General features: G+C 42.1%; 1 protein-coding gene across 1 annotated transcript in view; it reads right to left on the minus strand.

Annotated features, from left to right (window-relative positions):
• Window positions 1-5555: 5555 nt before the first annotated feature.
• Window positions 5556-21422, minus strand: part of sntb1 (syntrophin, basic 1) — a 75281-nt gene continuing 59414 nt past the window's right edge. Inside the window, exons 5-7 of the mRNA XM_060921736.1 lie at window positions 15857-16053; window positions 7392-7579; window positions 5556-6138 (exon numbers count right to left, since the gene is read on the minus strand). Coding sequence (XP_060777719.1) covers window positions 6046-6138; window positions 7392-7579; window positions 15857-16053 — 478 coding nt within the window. The 3' untranslated portion in view covers window positions 5556-6045. The remainder of the gene's footprint in view (window positions 6139-7391; window positions 7580-15856; window positions 16054-21422) is intronic.

Raw genomic sequence — 21422 nt, forward strand, 5'->3', positions numbered from 1 at the left:
ATTACCTGGAGCCATTAGAGCTCCATTTACCGTCACATATTAATGAACAACTTTCTAGTGGTAGTAGTTTGGCATTTAGCAGACGCACTTATCCAGAGTGACACACAACGTACCCAGAGCAGTCGGGGGTCAGGTGCTTTACTCAAGGGCACTTCGGCCATTCCTGCTGGCCCAGGGAATCAAACCGATGACCTTTAGGTCCCAAAGCTGCTTCTCTACTCATGAGGTCATGGCTTCCCCTATAGAGATCTTGCAGTCACGTGACCGGAAAGTACACAACCGCCATCTTGTCGGTCAAAAACACCGCTGAATACTGCTGCACTCGTGTACAGAATGGATCAATTTCAACCGACGGACTACATGGCTCATTTTTCTAATGAACAGATAACTAGATATATGTCTAAAATAAACGATCTACAGATTAGTGACCCTTATGGCTTACCGGACGGAGTTTTCACGACCGGATGTTGAACTGTCAGCGGAATACCCAGCCGTGTATAATTACCTCATTAACTTTCCCTCGCTGTTCAGTGGTGAAGCACTGTGTGCCTATAAATCTCTGGACAGTTATCTTTACAGAAATTCAGGATTTGTCAGCGACTCAGATGTGGCATCTTGTAAACAAGAATCCTCATTGGACGGGTAAGTCACTTAAGTATTGAGTATAGCACTGACCAGCCAATTATAGAATAGAATAAGGTAATTCCAGCTGTTATTCCAAATCGTCCGTCTTGTTTACATGGATCTGGCGTTGGAGAGATAGCGGCTTAGCAGTGGAGGTTTGAGTAGCTGTTTTCTGAGCTTAGTCAACAGGCCGGCTCTGCAGCCTCGCTTTTGCTTCCGCTCCCGGCGCCGCCTCCTTCGATTTGCCTCCGATAACAATCCACGGAGACCCCGCTGGTCTCGCTATCTCGTCCGGAATGTTGTGCATGTGATGGAAATCGCTACAAACCGTCATTTTCTGCTGGAAACCAATGTCCAGTAAGTCCATACGGTTGTAGTGGATATTGAAGTCCGGTACAGACGAACAACACGCAAAAATACACACAAAAAACATAAAAACCGTGCACAGGTAAGGAGAGCTTGTAGCCGCAGCCGTTGTAGTAAATTGTATATAGTAGGGTTTTCCAGAAGAAAAGGTAGAAGTAAAAGCAGAAGTAGAAGGCGGAATATGGCGTTTGACCGACAAGATGGCGTCTGTCACAATCTGGATCGGCTGTGACGTCACATGCAAGTGCTCCATTGGATGTTTTTTGTTTTATTCACAGAATCAATTATACCTTTTTATATTTCAACAGCACTATTCCAAGTTTTATTAAAAGGTTTGAAAAGGCAGTTGCAATATAGTACTCCTATTGTGTTGGGTTGTGATTTATGGTCAGGGAATGTGAACAGTTTCTATTTTCAGTATAATACACCCCCACCCTGAGAATTATGGTTACTCAACACTGATCTCTCCATTTAAAAAAAAAAAAAAATTGCCAGATGTTTTCACTGTGAGCAACTGACCTGAGAAAAGACCAGGATGATCGCAGTTAATGTATTAATGGCAGTACATTTATTTATATTATGGAAATGTCATTTTCTACCAACCACAAAATGGTGAGGGGGGGGAGAGAGACCACGATAAATCGGTCACCCAAAGCCGTGTAGTCATATCATCAGTGTCCAAATATCATAACCAGACACTTTTTTATAGGAATGGTTTCCTTTGAATTGCAGAAAAATCAAATGGAAAAAGTTTGACCTCCTTATCCCCACACCTCATTTCTAGTAGCTAAACATTTATTCAGAGTAGCAGCCAACCTTGAAATTGGCAAAACGCGAGCAGCGTAATGAAAAGTAAAAACACTTCAGTCGCACTTCCACTTGATCTCCCTGTTGGCCTAGCTCGGATGACCTCATCGCTCTGGTTTGGTGTTCATCCCTCAGTTCACAGGACGGTGTAGGGAAATTCTCTGTACATACGCTTGAATGAACTACTCGAGCTGTTCTACTTCCCTCTGAAAGGGTGGGTTTGTTTGTCAGTAATATGATTAAGACATTTTTTATACTTCCTGGGCGTCAAGGACTGCGGGGGACTGTAGGTCGGATTAAAACAGGGTTTACATTGCAGCACTTTAGACTAGTTGTTGGGGTTTACACCCAGAGTTGCGTTTTATAGGTTACTCTAAACGGCGTATCTCCAACATGGTATACTTTAAAAAAAAAAAAAAAAAAAGAGTACCAGTCAAAAGTTTGTACACCCCTACTCATTCATAGGTTTTTCTGTATTGATTATTCATTGCAGAACAATACTGAAGATATTGAAACTATTCAATAATTACGTGGTAAACAAGGTGTATAAAAAGTTTCATAGTCTAGATTCTTCAATTTAGCCAGCGTTTACCTTGACACTTTGCACACTTGGTGTTCTCTTAACCAGCTTCGAGAGAGTCACCTGGCATGCTTTTCAATTAACAGTTGTGCCTCGTCAAAAGTTGGTGACATTTCTTGCCTTCTTAATGAGGTCAAATAATAAGTCAGTAACCTTATTCCACAACTGTAGTAATCCATTATCTCAACTTAGGCCCTGTCCACACGGCAACGGATTCAGGTGAATCTGATAAAATTGTTTATCGTTTCGGCCTGGCGTCCACACGGCACCGGCGTTTTGGGGAAATCTTTTGAGAACGGGTTCCAGAGTGAAAAAATCTGGCAACGGGGCCGTTGCGAAGTCGTCTGGATGAGTAGAACGGATTTGTTTACGATGACGTCACAACCACATGACTGTCAGTGCTTCACGCCGGGTAGAAGTGTAACGAACTCGATGCGAGTTGTCAACAAATCCTATAACTTGGTTCATGAAACACGCTTACAAAATATTTTCACTGTGAATATTTATTGTGTAATGGTGCAAAGTGAGCGAGAGAGAGAAAATAGCCCTTAGGACAGAGTCTTTAGTCCAAACACTGTGGAAGCAGTACCAAACCACGCACTGCCTGTGCGCTTTCCAAAAACAAAAAAAATCCCGCCAGCAAAAATAGGAAAAAAAAAAAAAAAAGAGCGATCTCACTTCTTCAGATGTTGGTTTAAGTCCAACAATACATTCCTCAAAAAGGCTGATGCTACAGCAGAAGGGGTTTATGCATAGATTTACATAGAAGACTAGATTCCTCACCGTGTATTCCAGAACGTCCGCACAGGGCGGCCATCTTACCACAGACAAGGGGTATGAAGACTTACGCAAGCACAGCACTCACATTATGATTTACAGGAAATCAAAGTACTGACTTTGATGACAAGCTGATGTGTGTGTCTGTTTTAATTGTAGATGTTTATATCAGTATGTTTAGTTTTATTTTAACTGCACACTGGAGCCTAGTCAAATGAAATTTCAATCTTCTGTGCTAACATATATTGACTTTGACATGATAATCAGCTTTGAATGTTCTTTTTGTAAATGTAAAGATATCTTTTTATCCTTGGAAGTATAACCACATGTGATTAATTAAATGCTTTTTTTGTCACAAACTACCGTGAGTCGCTGTCACTGTTTTATACTATTACTTACTCGGGCAGTGCATTTGTTATTATGCTATGATGTGAGTGCATTAGGTTTTTGAGGTGGATGAAGTATTTCTGAAGTTTCAGAAGTGAGTAAGCTGTTTATTTAACTTTAGCTTCCCCTACGGCCCTATCACATGTAAAAATCTTTTCACTAAAAATTGGAAATAAATTGTATGGTTATTTGTCCTAAGGCCGCAGTTATCCATAAGTATGCAGTGTTAGGCTTCTCACAGCAGAGGAATTTCAGCATGCATCCTGTCTTACAGTCTGTAGTATACGGAAATATTTTCGCCAAGCTATGCGTTTTTTTTTAAACATAAAATGATTATTCATCATTAATATAAATACATACTTCCGTTTAGTTTTTTTTTATATAACAAACCAAACCGTTTGAATATCAATTGAAACTTGAAGTTACGGTCATCTGAAAAGTACATATCGCTACCAACACAATGTAATGGGTAAGCCAGCTGTCTGAGGTAAGATGGCCGCCATGTGCGGACGTTCGACTTCGTTGACGGGCAACGGGGACGAGGCATCTAGTCTTCTATGTAAATCTATGGGTTTATGCGCATGCGTCTACTTCTTCTATTGTTCTGGTGTCTCCGATGGGACCGTCTTACAGCGCACGTAGAGGTGTGGCATGTGTATTGCATCGTTTTCAGCAAGCGTTGCGTTGCCATATGAACCTGAAATTTTACTGATCCGTTGCCCATGTGGATGTGATATTTAAAAAAAAAATTTAAAAATCTCGTTGCTGTGTGGATGTAGCCTATGTAAAGAGAAACAACATCCATCATTACTTTGACATGAAGTGTCAATTAATTAAAAAAAAAAAATCCGAATGTCCAAACTTTTGACTGTTCAGGAGTTTATGCAAACCCAGACCCTATTGGTCTTTCCAATCTCACATCAAAGGTAAATGTGTGTCCTCTTGAAGCAGTGCCCTTTCATCAGCTGCCCCCCTGGCATCGCTTGTCCAGTGTGGACAAGCTCAAAAGGCTCTCAATTTTGGCAGCACTACAGCCTGCATTCCAGCCACACAGAGGCCTATTGTTCTCTCTGCGGGTGCCCAGAGGGACTGTGGTAAATGGGGAGTTGTACAACATGCTGGCAACCTTCAACAGTTCTCAAAAACAGATTTCAAGATGAGCTCACTGGCTGTGGGAGCAGAAACTGTGTTGGTCTAGTTCAAGCATTAGTTTATATACCAAAAAACACACAGCTGGCTTCCTTTAGCATTATTTTTTTTTCCTCTGCAAAAAAAAAAAAAGGCATTTTGTAACTTGTACAGCAGTTTGAATCGGCAGCTTGTTTATGGTATTGAAGTCAAATTACAGAATTTTATGCCATGTTTTGCAGAAATGCCACCCAACTTTTCCGCATCCTGAAGGTTCTCTTTAGACCTGTGGCATTTCTCAGAAAAGTAATCCATTTTGTTCGTGACTGTAGGCAGTCACTGTTCGTTTTTACACGTAGAACGGGAAATCAAGTCATCGGTTACTTCCTCGGGTAATGCAAAAGAGCCACTTGTACCACTTCCCCTTAGGCTCTTCACCAAATCACAAGTAAAAGCGCGTTTTGTCTTTGAACAATGACAGTACAAGTGAAACGCTTCATCCTGCTGGAGCCTCACGAATTATTGTTTAACTCAACCTGCTTAAATTTTGTCATTTGCATGCTGATATGAAAGCACCGCGAGCATAGTTTGACTATAAAGTGGCTTCAAGCTACAGAGAAGTCAACGATGAGCGTGCCTGACGCACAAAATTTCACAATTAACAGGATTGACACATTTTGGCTTTTTGAGGTCTTAGTCATTGATCTGTCTATACATGCGGAATGGTTAATAAATGAAATTTTTCATGGCATGGCAGATAATCCCAGTTTCTTTCTTCTGAATACTTATGGACTCTGCTGAAATGTTGATGATTAATGCTTAGAATATCCTTTCACAGAGGACTAAACCTTCCCAATAAAAACACCGTGTACAGAAACAGGACCCATTTTTACACTGTGCAACTTTTAATCTGTGAACTTACAGGATTCAAAACAAGTCATTCTATAATCATAATTAGCTGCCAGAATCATAAGACAGATCTACTTGCACAGATCCATTACAGATGCGTCTTTTTATCAGTCATGTTAAGTGCTTAATACTGCTCAATCGGATGAACTCTAAAGCTACTAGTTTGTGTACAGCTGATCACAAATTAGTGTTCATTCAGAGTTTGATCATTTTGTCCGAGTGTAAATCAGCGTGTGTGGAATTGATTTGTGTTTCACTCTAAAAATAGACCAATCAGATCACTGCTTGGAAAAAAAAATGTAACTGATGGATATTTACCACTGCTCTTTTTCTTACTAGTCTTTCAGACATTTCGGTTCTGTTTTGTCTTGTCCAGATCGTACATTTAGAAACTCTCTTGTCGTCTCCCCTCCGGGACCAGCCGAGTCCTTGATGGGGAGTTTCATTAAACAGTTCAGAAGTTCATTTCAGGCCAGTAAACCCAGTCTGGCGATCTTCGCTGAAAGGAAGGAGTGAAGAATGAAGACAATAGGCTTAGGACACGAGTGCAGGTCCAGTTGCTGTGAATAGAAAGAAAAACCCCACGATCTTAAAACAGAAGTGGTAACCAGTGACCCAACTGTATGATAAGTGACACAAATGAGACAGAAAATATTTCATCAAAAAAAAAAAAGGAGGTAGGGGAAAAAAAAAAAAAGTTTATATATGTGGCACTTCACGGAATCCAGGGACACATGTCGGCCAAAATCGCAAAAGAAGCTTTTTTTTTTTTTTTTTTAAATTTGTGATTTTCGTTTTTTTCCATCATGTGCAAGTTGAGATCTTGAAGAATGCAATCAGTATTTCAGATAATAGATTGTTTTGTTGGAAAAGCATACATTTTTGTTGCAAATTGTCTCGTTTTTGTCAAGACTGTAGCCTGCTGGGGGGTGTGGGTAAATTACCATATGGGCCATTCACATAATGATTTAAGTCTTTTGTTTTATTTTTTTCGCGAATCAGCTGTATGATACGAGCTGAGCTCGTGGCTACTTAAGCTGCATACAGGCATGTAATTTCACTATGGAATGAATATGGAGCAAGCTAAACAAAGCGCAGAGGAGCTGAAACACCGCGAAGCAAACAGACACACAGTATTTACATTGGAGATAACCATTTCTAGCAAAAAAAAACCCTAGCAAAAGGAAGTGTTCTAGAACTACATATTCCATCGGAGGCATTGGTGTGTGCAAGGCGACGTTTCTCTTTCTGATGGGGTAAGTTTATTAATCTAAGGCTGTGTGGTTATTTTTGCATGTAACGGAGAGTGTTGTGGTTTGGTTACATGAAACTAGTGTTGTGTTAGTTGTGTCATCATCGTGCTATCTTTCTTACGGTGTGAGTAATTTTTCAACCACAAAACGTTAAAGTATACTTTAGGACTTATTTTTGTACTTCATAATTGTGTTGGGCATACTTTGCATGGAAGGAAAATTGACGTGGTGATCTTTGTTTACATGAAAGTAGCATCGTAGGGGGTAGGGCTTTCCTTAATGTCATGCAAATGAGCAGCATTATGTGCCCGCCCTGCACTCAGAGTAGCGGAGATGGAAAACTTTAAGGGCGATTTTCTCCCTTTTCTGTTTTAAGAGTTATGCACTTTCAAAAGGCCACACATTCTTCAAATATTGTCAGATCTCCACATGGAAGGCATCATTGGAAAGCTTAGAAACTGTACTTTCTGAATCTGTCAATAACTCAAAATGCCCCCGGGCAGACGTGTCCCTGGATTTCATGATCTGACATGTATAAAATTAAGATTTACTTTACTCACAATTTCACCCTCTTTGCCTCCGAAATCCAAATAGAGCATCCGCACTCCGTCATCTGAGGACATTCGGAGTTTCTCAAAGGGGTAGCTGAATAGAGGATGGCCATGAGGAGGCTCTCCTTCAGCCAGCACAGAGAAGCCCAGCTCATAGTGAATGACCAGCCTGCAGTCCTGACCCTTATACATGCAGCCTGAAACAAGGAAAAGGGCTTCGTCAGAGAGCAGTTATGAACAGAAACACATACAGAGGTGCGTCTAAGTTCCTGAGAGGCTCGGAGTGATGCGCTCTCTAGGAAAATGGTGTGGGGTAGAGCCCTGCACTCCCGCGGGACCCGCCGCAAAGCAGTGCGGCGCAGGACAAATTTTGAAAGCTCATTGCGGGCGCGACCGGAAGTGCACATATGCGGCGCGGGTGGGAGCGGTGATAAGCTGCAGTCCCGCTAACTAAAAACGTGCTTGAAATAAAATTTATAAATTACTAATTTATGTCCATCATATATAATTTGTGCTGTACATTTTATTTGGCATTAATAAAAACATTTTAAGATGCCTAAATTTGCAGAGAAAGTCAGATTGCCAGGTTGAGTGAGAAATGGCATCTTAAACTTGCCGTTGATCAGCCTAACGGGAAATTCTTTGATCACTCTAATGACTCACAGTTCACACCCAGCTAGCAAGAGAACCATGAGTGAATTGATTTCCTGCTTGCGTTAGTCTACAACTTTAGTCAGAGAGACAGGTTACACAGTGACGGTAGGCTTGACTCAATGCTATCCCAGAAATCCTTCCTGTAATATGCAAATTTGGCTGTCCAATCAGAGGTGGCCAAATTTGCATATTACAGGAAGGATTTCTGGGATAGCATTGAGTCAAGCCTACCGTCACTGTGTAATCTGTCTCTCTGATTAAAGTTGTAGACTAACGCAAGCAGGAAATCAATTCACTTCTTTTACTAGCTCTGCTTTGCAATAAAAAAAAAAAAAAGAAAACATTGGTACAAAGCAAGCCCATTCACTTTATGCTGATCAGAGAATTACAATGGTTTCTCATGTGATAAAAATGTGCGATTTGCAATTAAATATTTTAATCGTTTCACAGCATTAATTATTATTATTAGAGATACTACATGCTGAATTCAGAAACAAGGTAAACAATAACAAATGTGAGCTGTAGATATTTATGCTCAAATCCACTCAAAGTAGGGGGCGGGGCACCATCACGCTGTGTCAAGACAAGAACTTTCCTGAGAAATAACGCGAACGTCTGCATCATGCGGGATTTGCGGGCGGGAGCGGGACTGAAAATCATAATTTTTTTGTGGGCGCGGGCGGGAGCGGGACTGAAAAATCCGACCCGCGCAGACCTGTAGTGTGGGGTTTTAAATTTAATCATTAAAACCTGAACAAAAATACCTAGAAATAAAGACCTACATCTATTATTAGTATTTTTTTTAAACTTGGCTGAGGTTAAAACTTACAATAAAAGGGGGAATAAGTAGCCCTTTAACATGCCATTCACAGCATTAATTTCTTGTACGAAATGGACCACCTACTGTCAGTGCGTTTACATGCACATAGAGAGAATCGAATTTCTGCCGTTACTCGACTGAAATCGAAGTTCTAAATGCCATGTATACACCTTAATTCAGCTGAAATTGAACCGAACTTGATTTCTCGGAATCGAGCTACACGACCTAGTTTATGTGATTTCTGTAGAGCTACTTAGTGCATGTATACCCTATCGAGCTACATATTCGAGCTACTTACTTCAGCACTGCCCCTTCCGGAAGTGACGAGTGACGAGACCACAAGCAGGAAACACAACAGCCTCGGTCGGCATGACAACGGCATGAATCTTTTCTTTTTGTGGCATTGTTCACTGTTAAAATTTAGCTCACTTACTGTATCACCAAATACATCTGTACAGCTGTTGCATAGCTGTGAATTGTGTACATAAACAAGTCATTGTATTTGTGCGTGTGTGTAATGTGTGTCCAACATCTGAAGAATGTCAATAAAAACAAAACAATTGAACTTTGTGTGTTTATTAAGACAAGTTAAATTGTAAGCAAAAAAAAAAATTTTGTAAGCAAAAAATGGACTTTAGAAAAATATACAATTGTGCAAAATAAGTTGTCTTACAAAACAGTGGTCTGCGCAGGACAGTTTGTAGCCATACAGTCTGTTAGAGCAAGCCTAACAGCTTGAGCACGGAACTTGTGAACACGGAACTGCCAGTGTTGCCAGATTGGGCGGTTTTGAGTGGAATTTGGTGGATTTGAACATGTTTTGGGCTGGAAAACGTCAGCAGTATCTGGCAACACTGCTGATAACTTTGTTTATACTCTTGAATAGCTCTTCATGACGACAACCGGAAGTGTACCAACACGATGGGGCGTGTAGCGCCACCTGTGGCTCGGTTGCACAATGTACCTCACACAATAGCTCGATTTCCTTGTGTGCATGTAGGATTGGATTTCTCTGGCACCCCTGCTGGGACCCTTAGCTCGATTACCGACAGTAGCTCGATTTGGATGTGCATGTAAACGCACTGACTGTTGCACAGACTGTGCCACTTATCAGATTGTATTACTGTACATACAGTACGTGTTCACAGTGCTGCTACTGCACACACTGCCACTTTATTGCACCTATAAACAACTGGACATACAACCCTCTAATCCTGTCCACTCTAAATGTGCATTTAAATATTTACAAACATTTTATTTTTATTATATATAAATAAAAACAAACTCACCATCACTGTATGTACTGTAATGTATAGCATCGCTATGCTGCAGTAATTATTTTTAGTACTTATCTGTAAATAATACTGTATTGTGCACTGAATTTTTCACATAATTCAAAACCGGGGACTGAGCTGGGAATATGGACAAAGACTCAACCAGAATGAACAGAATACAGGCATCAGGGCCAAATAAAAATGCCCCCAAATATGACAAACTTAACTTCTAGTCACAGAAGTTAAGTTTTGGTGGACAGCAAGTCTACAGTAACTAATAGCCACTCTTAAAAATATGGTGAGCAGAAAAGCATGTCAGAGTACACACCGTCCGAAACCTGAGGCGGATGGGCTACAAGAGCAGAAGACCTCATCGGGTTCTACTTCTGTCAACCAAGAACAGGAATCTGAGGCGATAGTGGAGTTAAACGTCTAGTCTAATAAACATGATATGAATGGGATGGATCCAACCTGCCTTGTGTTAACAGTTCAGGCTGGTGGGGGTGGTGTAATGCTGTGGGGATGTTCTCTTGGCACACTTCGGGGGCTGTTAATACCAAGCAAGCATCATTTGAACGCCGCAGCCTATCCAAGTATTGTTGCCAACCACGTGCTGCCCTTCATGGCCACGGTTTACTCATCTCAAACTGGTTCCATGAGCATGACCATGAGGTTCCCTGTACTTCAGTGACTCTCCAGTCACCAAATCTGAATAATACTGTATTTTGCACTTCTGGTTAGATGCTAACTGCATTTTATTGACTCTGTACCTGTACTTTGCACAATGACAAAGTTGAATCTAATCTAATGAGGACCAGTTTCCCCCCTTCAGAAATGTGCAAAACCAATGCAATTATAGCAAAACACACTTAAAAGAACATTTGTAATATCTACACACAAATTCATCCCCCACCAGTCAAAAGTTTGGACACACATTCACTCACCCATTATCCATAACCGCTTATCCTGTGCAGGGTCGGGGGCAAGCTGGAGCCTATCCCAGCTGACTATGGGCAAGAGGCAGGGTACACCCTGGACGAGTCGCCAGGTCATTGAAGGGCTGACACAGAGACACAGACAACCATTCACACCTACGGTCGATTTAGAATCACCAGTTAACCTAACCTGCATGTCTTTGGACTGTGGGGGAAACCGGAGCACCCGGAGGAAACCCACGCAGACACGTCCTCGTCGGCCACTGGGCTCGAACCCAGAACCTCCTTGCTGCGAGGTGACAGTACTAACCACTATACCACTGTGCCGCCATGCACTTTTTAATCAAATGGGTTTTTTTAACCTTTATTTTTATTCATTAAAAGACACTTCCTGTCTTAAAGTAGTGATGGAGGTCTTCTCTTTACTTAGTCGAGCAGTTCTTGACATAATATGGATTACTACAGTTGTGGAATGGGGCTATTTACTGTTTTTATTATGTACTGTTTTGGTCTCAAACGCATTAAGGCGGCAAGAAATTGCACTAATTAACTTTAGATGAGGCACAGCTGTTAATTGAAACGCTTTTTTAAAAAATTACCTACCGTTCCTAATATGTTCTGTAATACAAGAGAAATATCTTCTACCAGCTGAGCTGTGACTAATCCTCAGGACCAACAGTAGGGTCCAAAGAGCGTCTGCGAAGGCACTGAACAGCATCGACTCGGGCTTACAGAATCCTGCGTGTATTTAATCACACTCTTCCAGAATCAGGCGATGTAGAAATTAGACAATTCATTTGTTCAGGCAAGTAGCACAGAAATGAATTCAGAGTCTCAGACTTCATGAGTCACTCCACTAGAAGCCTGACGTCAACTCTCGAGAAAAATGTTTAGTCTGCCAAGTCTTGACGCTGCTTGGTCAAATTTATGGCCAACTTCCTTGTGTGGGCTGTTTTTCAGTTGAAGGATTAATAGCCTCTTTAACCTACTGATTTTATCTAGTCACTGCCCATTGTGATCAGCAAGGTGACATACTGTACACGTTACTGGAGCCAGTTTGAATGCAAAGTAAAGTCAGTTCAAAGCGAAATGCGACATCATAAGCACTGGCCTATTTCAACGCAGCATCGAAAGTGTCCCATTTTACACAAACCACATCACACAACTGAAATATATATATTACACTTCAGATACACTGTGCAACTCTAATAAAGAGTGTACAACTCAATACGTAAAGATGCCCAAGACAATACCTAAAAATCACAGCTTCCATGGGCAAGTTCTACTAAACCCGGGTTCTTATCCCTACCTTATAAAGCTCGACATTCCTACTCTCGGAGGGTGGACTCCTGAGATTAGCCCTAATGCCGACGGGAGAGTAGCTTATTACACATCACTATAAAGCATTCTGGCGTCACAGTGGTGTAGTGGTTAGTGCCGTCGCCTCACAGCAAGAAGGTCCGGGTTCGAGCCCCGTGGCCGGCGAGGGCCTTTCTGTGCGGAGTTTGCATGTTCTCCCCGTGTCCGCGTGGGTTTCCTCTGGGTGCTCCGGTTTCCCCCACAGTCCAAAGACATGCAGGTTAGGTTAACTGGTGACTCTAAATTGACCGTAGGTGTGAATGTGAATGGTTGTCTGTGTCTATGTGTCAGCCCTGTGATGACCTGGCGACTTGTCCAGGGTGTACCCCGCCTTTCGCCCGTAGTCAGCTGGGATAGGCTCCAGCTTGCCTGCGACCCTGTAGAACAGGATAAAGCGGCTAGAGATAATGAGATGAGATAAAGCATTCTGAATCACCCAGTGATCAATTATGCTTGTGTAGTATTTCCAAGCCATTCAGCGTTTGTTTTGGAGGTTATAATAGACATAATGGTAGAGAAAAACGCCCTTTTAAACGTGCCCTGATATATATATTTTTTTTTACAACAGGCAAACCTACTCTTTTTATAAAATATCCAACATAAAAAAAGGAGAGGAAGATCTGCTTTGGTTTTATGAACTAAAAAGCTCTTCAGGAAAGCATTCACAGTAAAATTTAAAAAACAAATAAAAGCTACTGGTTTCTGCCAGCTGAGTTATTTACTACATACACTTGGCGTAGCAATTCATCTATAATTTTTTTTTAAAAGCCTTTCTTGTGGACTGTACTGATGATGAAAAAGACACTTTTGAAAAGACAAGAAGGTTCACGTCCTCCCTTCTCACTCTCATTCATCTCTTTGTACTTAACAATACTGTAACTTTACTCCTGACCTAAAAGGCTGACTGAGGCTTTCCCACACAGTGGATTCACACACTTGCTTTCATCAGCACACAAAGAGACTCCATTGAGCCACGGTCAGTGCAAAGGAATCTCCTTTGTCCAGCCAGAGCGGGTTTTTACAACACCCGGCTTTGCAGTCATGCCAGGAATTTATGGCTCCAGACATTTGTTGTGTTCAAGTCTGAACAACTATTTGGTGTCAAGTTCATGTTGACGGTGTGTTTTGTGTAATTCCCCCCCCCCTTTTATGACACTGATAATGGAGTAGGAGTACATATGGAGAATTAGTGTCACATTAATATTTTTCTCAATACCGCCTCTACATGGAACTCATGCCTGCACTATTTCGGGTATAGTGCATTCAAGTTGCACAATAAAATCAACTCCGTGTCATTTTGCTCAGTACGTTTCCTCCTTATGGAAACAAACAAGGCAGAAAGACCTCCATTTTTAAAAATGAAATAATAATGGCAAAAAGACGAACACAAGATTAACTTAACAACACTGTTCATAGAAAATGAAAAATCCCAAACTTTATACTCATTAGTCATTCCTTTGACAGGGTAAGGGCTTGTAGTGGTCACAGAATAAATACTATAAATCCGATGAACAGAAAATTAGGGGGAGGAAAATAAACCAGAGCCAGTTTAAAGGTCCTTCTCTGAGCAAACAGAATCAAGTCTTGCATAACCGCTAATTTTGCATAATTCAAAACCGGGGACTGAGCTGGGAATATGGATAAAGACTCAACCAGAATGAACAGAATACAGGCATCAGGGCCAAATAAAAATGCCCCCAAATACTGTATGACAAACTTAACTTCTATGACTAGAAGTTAAGTTTTGGCGGACAGCAAGTCTACAGTAACTAATGACCACTCTTTAAAAACATGGTGACCAGAAAAGCATGTCAGAGTACACAACGTCCGAAACCCGAGGCGGATGGGCTACAAGAGCAGAAGACCTCATAGTGGAGGAAAAACGTCTAGTCTAATAAACGTGATATGAATGGGATGGATCCAACCTGCCTTGTGTTGACAGTTCAGGCTGGTGGGGGTGGTGTAATGCTGTGGGGATGTTCTCTTGGCACACTTCGGGGGCTGTTAATACCAAGCAAGCATCGTTTGAACACCGCAGCCTATCCGAGTATTGTTGCCAACCACGTGCTGCCCTTCATGGCCACGGTTTACTCATCTCAAACTGGTTCCATGAGCATGACCATGAGGTTCCCTGTACTTCAGTGACTCTCCAGTCACCAAATCTGAATCCAATACAGCACCTTTACGATGTGGTGATGGTGGGGATGGTGGGGATTCACAGCATAAATGTGCAGCCGATAAATCTTCAGCAATTACGTCAGTGCTGATCAGAGTTTCACTGGAATGTTTCCAAAAATCTTGTGGAATCCATGCCATGAAGAGTTGAGAATGCTCTTAGAGCAAAGAACGGTGTGTTAATAGCGGTATGCTGTTCCTAATAGTGGCTCATGAATGTATGATAATTATTGTATTAAACTGTAATGAATTTTTTTGTTAAATATCCTACTTTGATTTCATTGCACATGTTTTACAGAACAGCAGTCACTGCACCAGCACACTGTGCACTAAAGTTACGCCTGTACAAGTTTATCTCCTGACACGGGAACTAATAACCTGATAAAACACAAAAGGCACAGCCTGGATATGGACTTTTGTAAGAAAAATAGGAAGAAATGTTGCTGAATCTAGTTTCAGAATTACTACTCTAAGTGCAGCTGTACTGAAATTTTAGTTTCCTTGGGGGGAGCCTTCAAAGAAACTTAAAGGGGATGGGGGGTGGACCTACTATAACTTTGGTGAGGTCCAAAGGGACTGCTCCAGCACTTTATTTCCCAGAATGCTTTAGCCTGTACCCTTTGCCAACCGCACTGAGACCACACAGGAACTCAGCCACTCTAAAAATACTTGCATTCTCTTTTATGTTTTCGATATGAATGACGCACGTTATCATCTACTAAATGACCCGTAGTGCTTTTGGGAATTTACAAGAAACCACACACACACACCCCATTTAACCAGTCAAATCTGGGTTTCTATCAACTCCATAGCAATTCAAGTAGTTTATACAAATATGAAGACAAGTGAAGACGGTGAATCCTGTTTAGAGTTTTATGTCGTTGCACTCATTTCTCTAAAACTCTCTCACTAAACAGTGGTTTAGAAAGATGAAATCATTGTCCGACAAAGCTGATGAACTGGACTCGGCGCAAACGTAAATATGTGGCAAATAATCATATGATTTAATAATCTATGCAAAAATTACCCAACCCAAATTTCTACCGTGTTACCAAGAAGAACGGGGTAAATCCTCCAGCGAGTTTTGGACACTGTGGATTTGAACTGGCCTGAATAAAAATTGTTTCTCAGGAGCAAAAATCTGAATACTGCAGCAAAATGCGAGATGGGACAGTACTGAAAAGGGCAATGCTAGCATTTTTGCCTCAAACAATTTAAGAACTGAAAGAAATATCCTCCCATCAGGGCTGTACTTACTGGTAGTCACTTCTTTGATCATCTCAGCAGCGGTGTGGCAGCCAGTGACGATGTATCTGGTCCACAGTGACAGGTCTTTACAGGTCTCAGCTCGGAAAACATGGGTCTCGATGCCCAGTCTTGTGCCTGTGCGTGTAGCGAAGGATAGTTCCCCACCTGGCTGGGGTGACCCTCTATCTGGACCAGAGTGTACCAACCTGAAGACATACAAAGGCAGAAAAAAAAAATCGTTTCAGCTCAACCTACAACTGGACACACTCGTACCCCTTTTCCACCAAATCAGTTCCAGGGCTGGTTCGGGGCCAGGGCTGGTGCTGGTTCACAACTCATTCAACTTGCGAGCCAGCTGAGAACCAGTTTGCTTTTCCATAGCTCGGGGTGCTAAGGGGAGCCACGTCATTACATCACTGTATACATCAGTTGCGTCGCTGCGTTTGCATAAACCTTGGCACGAACATCAAAGCAACAACAACAACGGATGACTGCTGCTTTACTGCATCCATGATAGCTCGTCGCTTATTTAAAAATGGTGCCCTCTCGCGGTCTTGCTATTGTTGTTGGTCTTAACAACTCCGCCCCCCCGCTGACATAAGCAGTTCTTTCCTCTGGCCCAGCAGAGAGTTGGTGCTACCCTGGAACCGGTTTTTCTGGCCCCAGAGCCAGTTCTTTGTCAGTGGAAACAGAAAACCTGGTTCCAAACTAAGCACTGGCCCCGAACCAGCCCTGGAACTGCTTTGGTGGAAAAGGGGCATCAGTATTAGAAGTGTATTGGAGAAACAGAACAGAAAATCAAGTAAACGGAGTAACATTATGATATCTCTATAGTGTCTTGCAAAAGTATTCATCCCCCTTGGTGTTTGTCCTGTTTTGTCACGTTACAAGCTGGAATTAAAATGGATTTTTGGAGGGTTAGCACCATTTGATTTACACAACATGCCTACCACTTTAAAGGTGAAAATTGTTTTATTGTGACAATAATTAATATGAAAAAAACAGAAATCTGGAGTGTGCATAGGTATTCACCCCCGAAAGTCAATACTTTGTAGAGCCGCCTTTTGCTGCAATTACAGCTGCAAGTCTCTTGGGGTATGTCTCTATTAGCTTAGCACATCTAGCCACTGGGATTTCTGCCCATTCCTCAAGGCAAAACTGCTCCAGCTCCTTCAAGTTAGATGGGTTGCGTTGGTGTACAGCAATCTTCAAGTGATGCCACAGATTCTCAATTGGATTGAGGTCTGGGCTTTGATTAGGCCATTCCAAGACATTTAAATGTTTCCCTTTAAACCACTCCAGTGTAGCTTTAGCAGTATAAAAACATACTTGTCCTTGCCCTGCTGGAACGTGAACCTTCGTCCCAGTCTCAAACCTCTGGCCGACTCAAACAGGTTTTCCTCCAGAACTGCCCTGTATTTAGTGCCATCCATCTTTCCTTCAGTCCTGACCAGCTTTCCTGTCCCTGCAGATGAAAAATATCCCCACAGCATGATACTGCCACCACCATGCTTCACTGTAGGAATGGTGTTCTTAGGGTGTTGGGTTTGTGCCACGCATGGCATTTCCCATGATGGCCAAAAAGTTCAATTTTAGTCTCATTTGACCAGAAAATCTTCTTCCATGTGTTTGGGGAGTCTGCCATATGCTGTTGGGCAAACTCCAAACATGATTTCTTAAGCAATGACTTTTTTTCTGGCCACTCTTCCATAAATCCCCACTCTGTGGAGTGTATGGCTTGAAGTGATCCTACGGACAGATACTCCCATCTCCGCTGTGGATCTTTGCAGCTGCTTCAGTGTTATCTTTGGCGTCTTTATTGCATCTCTGATTAATGCCCTCCTTGCCTGGTCTGTGAGATTTGATGGGCGGCCTTCTCTTGTCAGGTTTGTAGTGGTGCCGTATTCTTTCCATTTTGCTATAATGGATTTAATGGAGCTCCCTGGGATATTCAAAGTTTGGGATATTTTTTATAACCCAACCCTGATCTATACTTCTCCACAACTTTGTCTCTGACCTGTTTGGAGGCTCCTTGGTTTTCATGTTGCTTGCTTAGTAGTGTTGCAGAGTCAGGGTCCTTCCAGAACAGGTTGATTTATACAGATATCATGTGACAGATCATGTGACACTGATTGCACACAGGTGGGTCTTAATCAACTAATTATGTGACTTACGAAGTGAATTGGTTGGACCAGCTCTTATTTAGGGGTTTCATACGAAAGGGGGTGAATACTTATGCACACTCCAGATTTCTGTTTTTCATCTTAATTATTGTTTGTGTCACAATAAAACAGTTTGCACCTTTCAAAAGTGGTAGGCATGCTGTGTAAATTAAATTGTGCTAACCCGTCATAAATCCATTTTAATTCCAGCTTGTAATGGAACAAAACAGGACAAACACCAAGGTGATGAATACTTTTGCAAGGCACTGTAGACAGAGACTGTAACTTAAGTCAGAGTAATTTGCGCTAGCTGTTACAAACCGGTACAGTGACCAGACACCCCCTATAGATCTGAAAGAGTAAGAAAGACGCTTATGGCCCTTTTCCACTACCTTTTTTCAGCTCACTTCAGCCCGACACGGCTCGTGTTTCGACTACCTTTGAGCAGCACGACTCAGCTCGCTTCAGCCCTGCTTAGCACCCAAAACTCGCACGGTTTTGGAGTGGGGCTGAAGCGAGCCAAACCGAGCCGAGTGGGGCTAGGGGCGTGAGCAGACACTCCCCTGTGCACTGATTGGTGAGGAGGAGTGTCCTCACATGCCCACACACACCCCGCGAGCACGCTGGGATCTGTAAACACCGTAAACCCGGAAGAATAATAATTACGAATTACGAGAATTTCTGAAGCCTTATGCGCCTCACCTCATCTATACGCTCTTGCCAGTATCTGTTGGCATTGTCGGTGACAACAAGCCACAGCACCAAGACCAGCAACACTAACGACTCCATGTTTATTGTTTACTATCCGGGTCGTGAGACTACCACTTAAAAGATCACTGATGTCACTGTTTGCGCCGCCTAACGACATCACGTGACGTCCACCCACTTTCGCTAACTCCACCCAATGTGTCCACCCACTTCCAGCCAGCACGGTTCAGCGCGGTTGTAGTCGAAATGCAACCCCAACAGCCCCGCTCAGCCCAACTCAGCCGCGTTGGTAGTGGAAAAGCGGCAAGAGTGAGAAAAGTTGCACCCTGCCGCCCTGAACAAAATTTAAAAATCATGAAAATTGACAGAGTTATGAGTGACTGAAAAAAAACAATCCCACAAATGTTGTAAGCAGATATGGTATCTACTTACAACATTGTGGGATTTTTTTTTCCCTCCCAGTCCTGATGTACAGCAAACCACAATGTACTGTTCATATCATGAATGCATCTTAAAACCCCTGAACACTTCCTTGAAGCAGATTACTCAGGAACTTCTAGGAACTTTACAGTCACTCAAGTGACGCCAACAGGAAAGGCATTCAGTTATGAGTGTCATGAATGTTAAGTCTGGACTTGTTGAAGAGGTTCATGTCCGTCTGAACGCATCTCCAAGTACAGAAAGATTATTTGGTGACTATGGCCGCATATCCAGATTCTTGCTCAGAGTTCTCAGTTCAAAAATAGCTTGGCCTATTTAACATTATTATAAGTGCAGTGGAGCTTCCTCTGTCACAGCAGAACATCACTGATGCATTCGATTCCGGTTATTTAAGGCCAAATGGACTCAAAATTGTGACACAAGTATTACAAGGTTCGAGTTCATATGGGATATTTCCAGCTCACAACACTCTAAAGTAATGAAATTTCCATGTACAGCTCAACAAGGCCTACGTTTTAAGTTAACGTCAAACTTACACGATTGAAATTAAGACGATTTGAAAGTTAATTTTGAAACGAGACAAAAACAGTTTACGGTTCTATCTATATTCTTATTTCTCAAGGTCTTAACTCTCATTAAATAACTACAGTAATAAATCATGACGGGTGGCACGGTGGTGTAGTGGTTGGCGCTGTCGCCTCACAGCAAGAAGGTCCGGGTTCGAGCCCGTGGCCGGCGAGGGCCTTTCTGTGCGGAGTTTGCATGTTCTCCCCGTGTCCGCGTGGGTTTCCTCCGGATGCTCCGGTTTCCCCCACAGTCCAAAGACATGCAGGTTAGGTTAACTGGTGACTCTAAATTGACCGTAGGTGTGAATGTGAGTGTGAATGGTTGTCTGTGTCTATGTGTCAGCCCTGTGATGACCTGGCGACTTGTCCAGGGTGTACCCCGCCTTTCACCCGTAGTCAGCTGGGATAGGCTCCAGCTTGCCTGCGACCCTGTAGAACAGGATAAAGCGGTTAGAGATAACGAGATGAGAAAAATCATGATAATACTCTTAATATTTCTTTCTCTGCCGAGTTTAAGTTTTACATTTCCGACATGTCTCTTTGCCAGTTTTTCGACGTCCATTGGCATGTTTTTCTCGAATATATAATGAAGTTTTGGTAACCTTTCAGGTGTTCAGTGCATCGTCAGTTTATTTATTTCGTGCTTAAACCTAGCACTAGATTAGCCTCGTCTTTTCTCTTTCCCAGCAAACAAAGAAATGATTCTGCACATGCACAGTTTTGTCACTGGACCTTCGCGTGAGCTCTGACGTGTGGCATCGTGTTGTCTTGATGACGTGCAATATTAGAACAATATTGCACGCTCATTCTCCATTGGGGAGAGTGGCGTAATACATGGAGGATAAGCGATATGATAATATTGCATGTTATCAATAAACCCACTAGAAGGGAATAGAATACACGTTTTTATTCCATGGTAAAAGTGGCCTGTACATATAATGATCATTAATATTCAAATACATTAGAACATACACGTGTCTGTGCAACCACACATACATTACTTCCACATTTATATACAACCCCGATTCCAAAAAAGTTGGGACAAATTGTAAATAAAAACGGAATGCAATGATGTGGAAGTTTCAAAATTCCATATTTTATTCAGAATAGAACATAGATGACATATCAAATGTTTAAACTGAGAAAATGTATCATTTAAAGAGAAAAATTAGGTGATTTTAAATTTCATGACAACACATCTCAAAAAAGTTGGGACAAGGCCATGTTTACCACTGTGAGACATCCCCTTTTCTCTTTACAACAGTCTGTAAACATCTGGGGACTGAGGAGACAAGCTGCTCAAGTTTAGGGATAGGAATGTTAACCCATTCTTGTCTAATGTAGGATTCTAGTTGCTCAACTGTCTTCGGTCTTTTTTGTCGTATCTTCCGTTTTATGATGCGCCAAATGTTTTCTATGGGTGAAAGATCTGGACTGCAGGCTGGCCAGTTCAGTACCCGGACCCTTCTTCTACGCAGCCATGATGCTGTAATTGATGCAGTATGTGGTTTGGCATTGTCATGTTGGAAAACGCAAGGTCTTCCCTGAAAGAGACGTCGTCTGGATGGGAGCATATGTTGCTCTAGAACCTGGATATACCTTTCAGCATTGATGGTGTCTTTCCAGATGTGTAAGCTGCCCATGCCACACGCATTAATGCAACCCCATACCATCAGAGATGCAGGCTTCTGAACTGAG

Source organism: Neoarius graeffei, chromosome 5 (genome assembly GCF_027579695.1).
Source record: "Neoarius graeffei isolate fNeoGra1 chromosome 5, fNeoGra1.pri, whole genome shotgun sequence".
Classification (NCBI taxonomy): domain Eukaryota; kingdom Metazoa; phylum Chordata; class Actinopteri; order Siluriformes; family Ariidae; genus Neoarius; species Neoarius graeffei.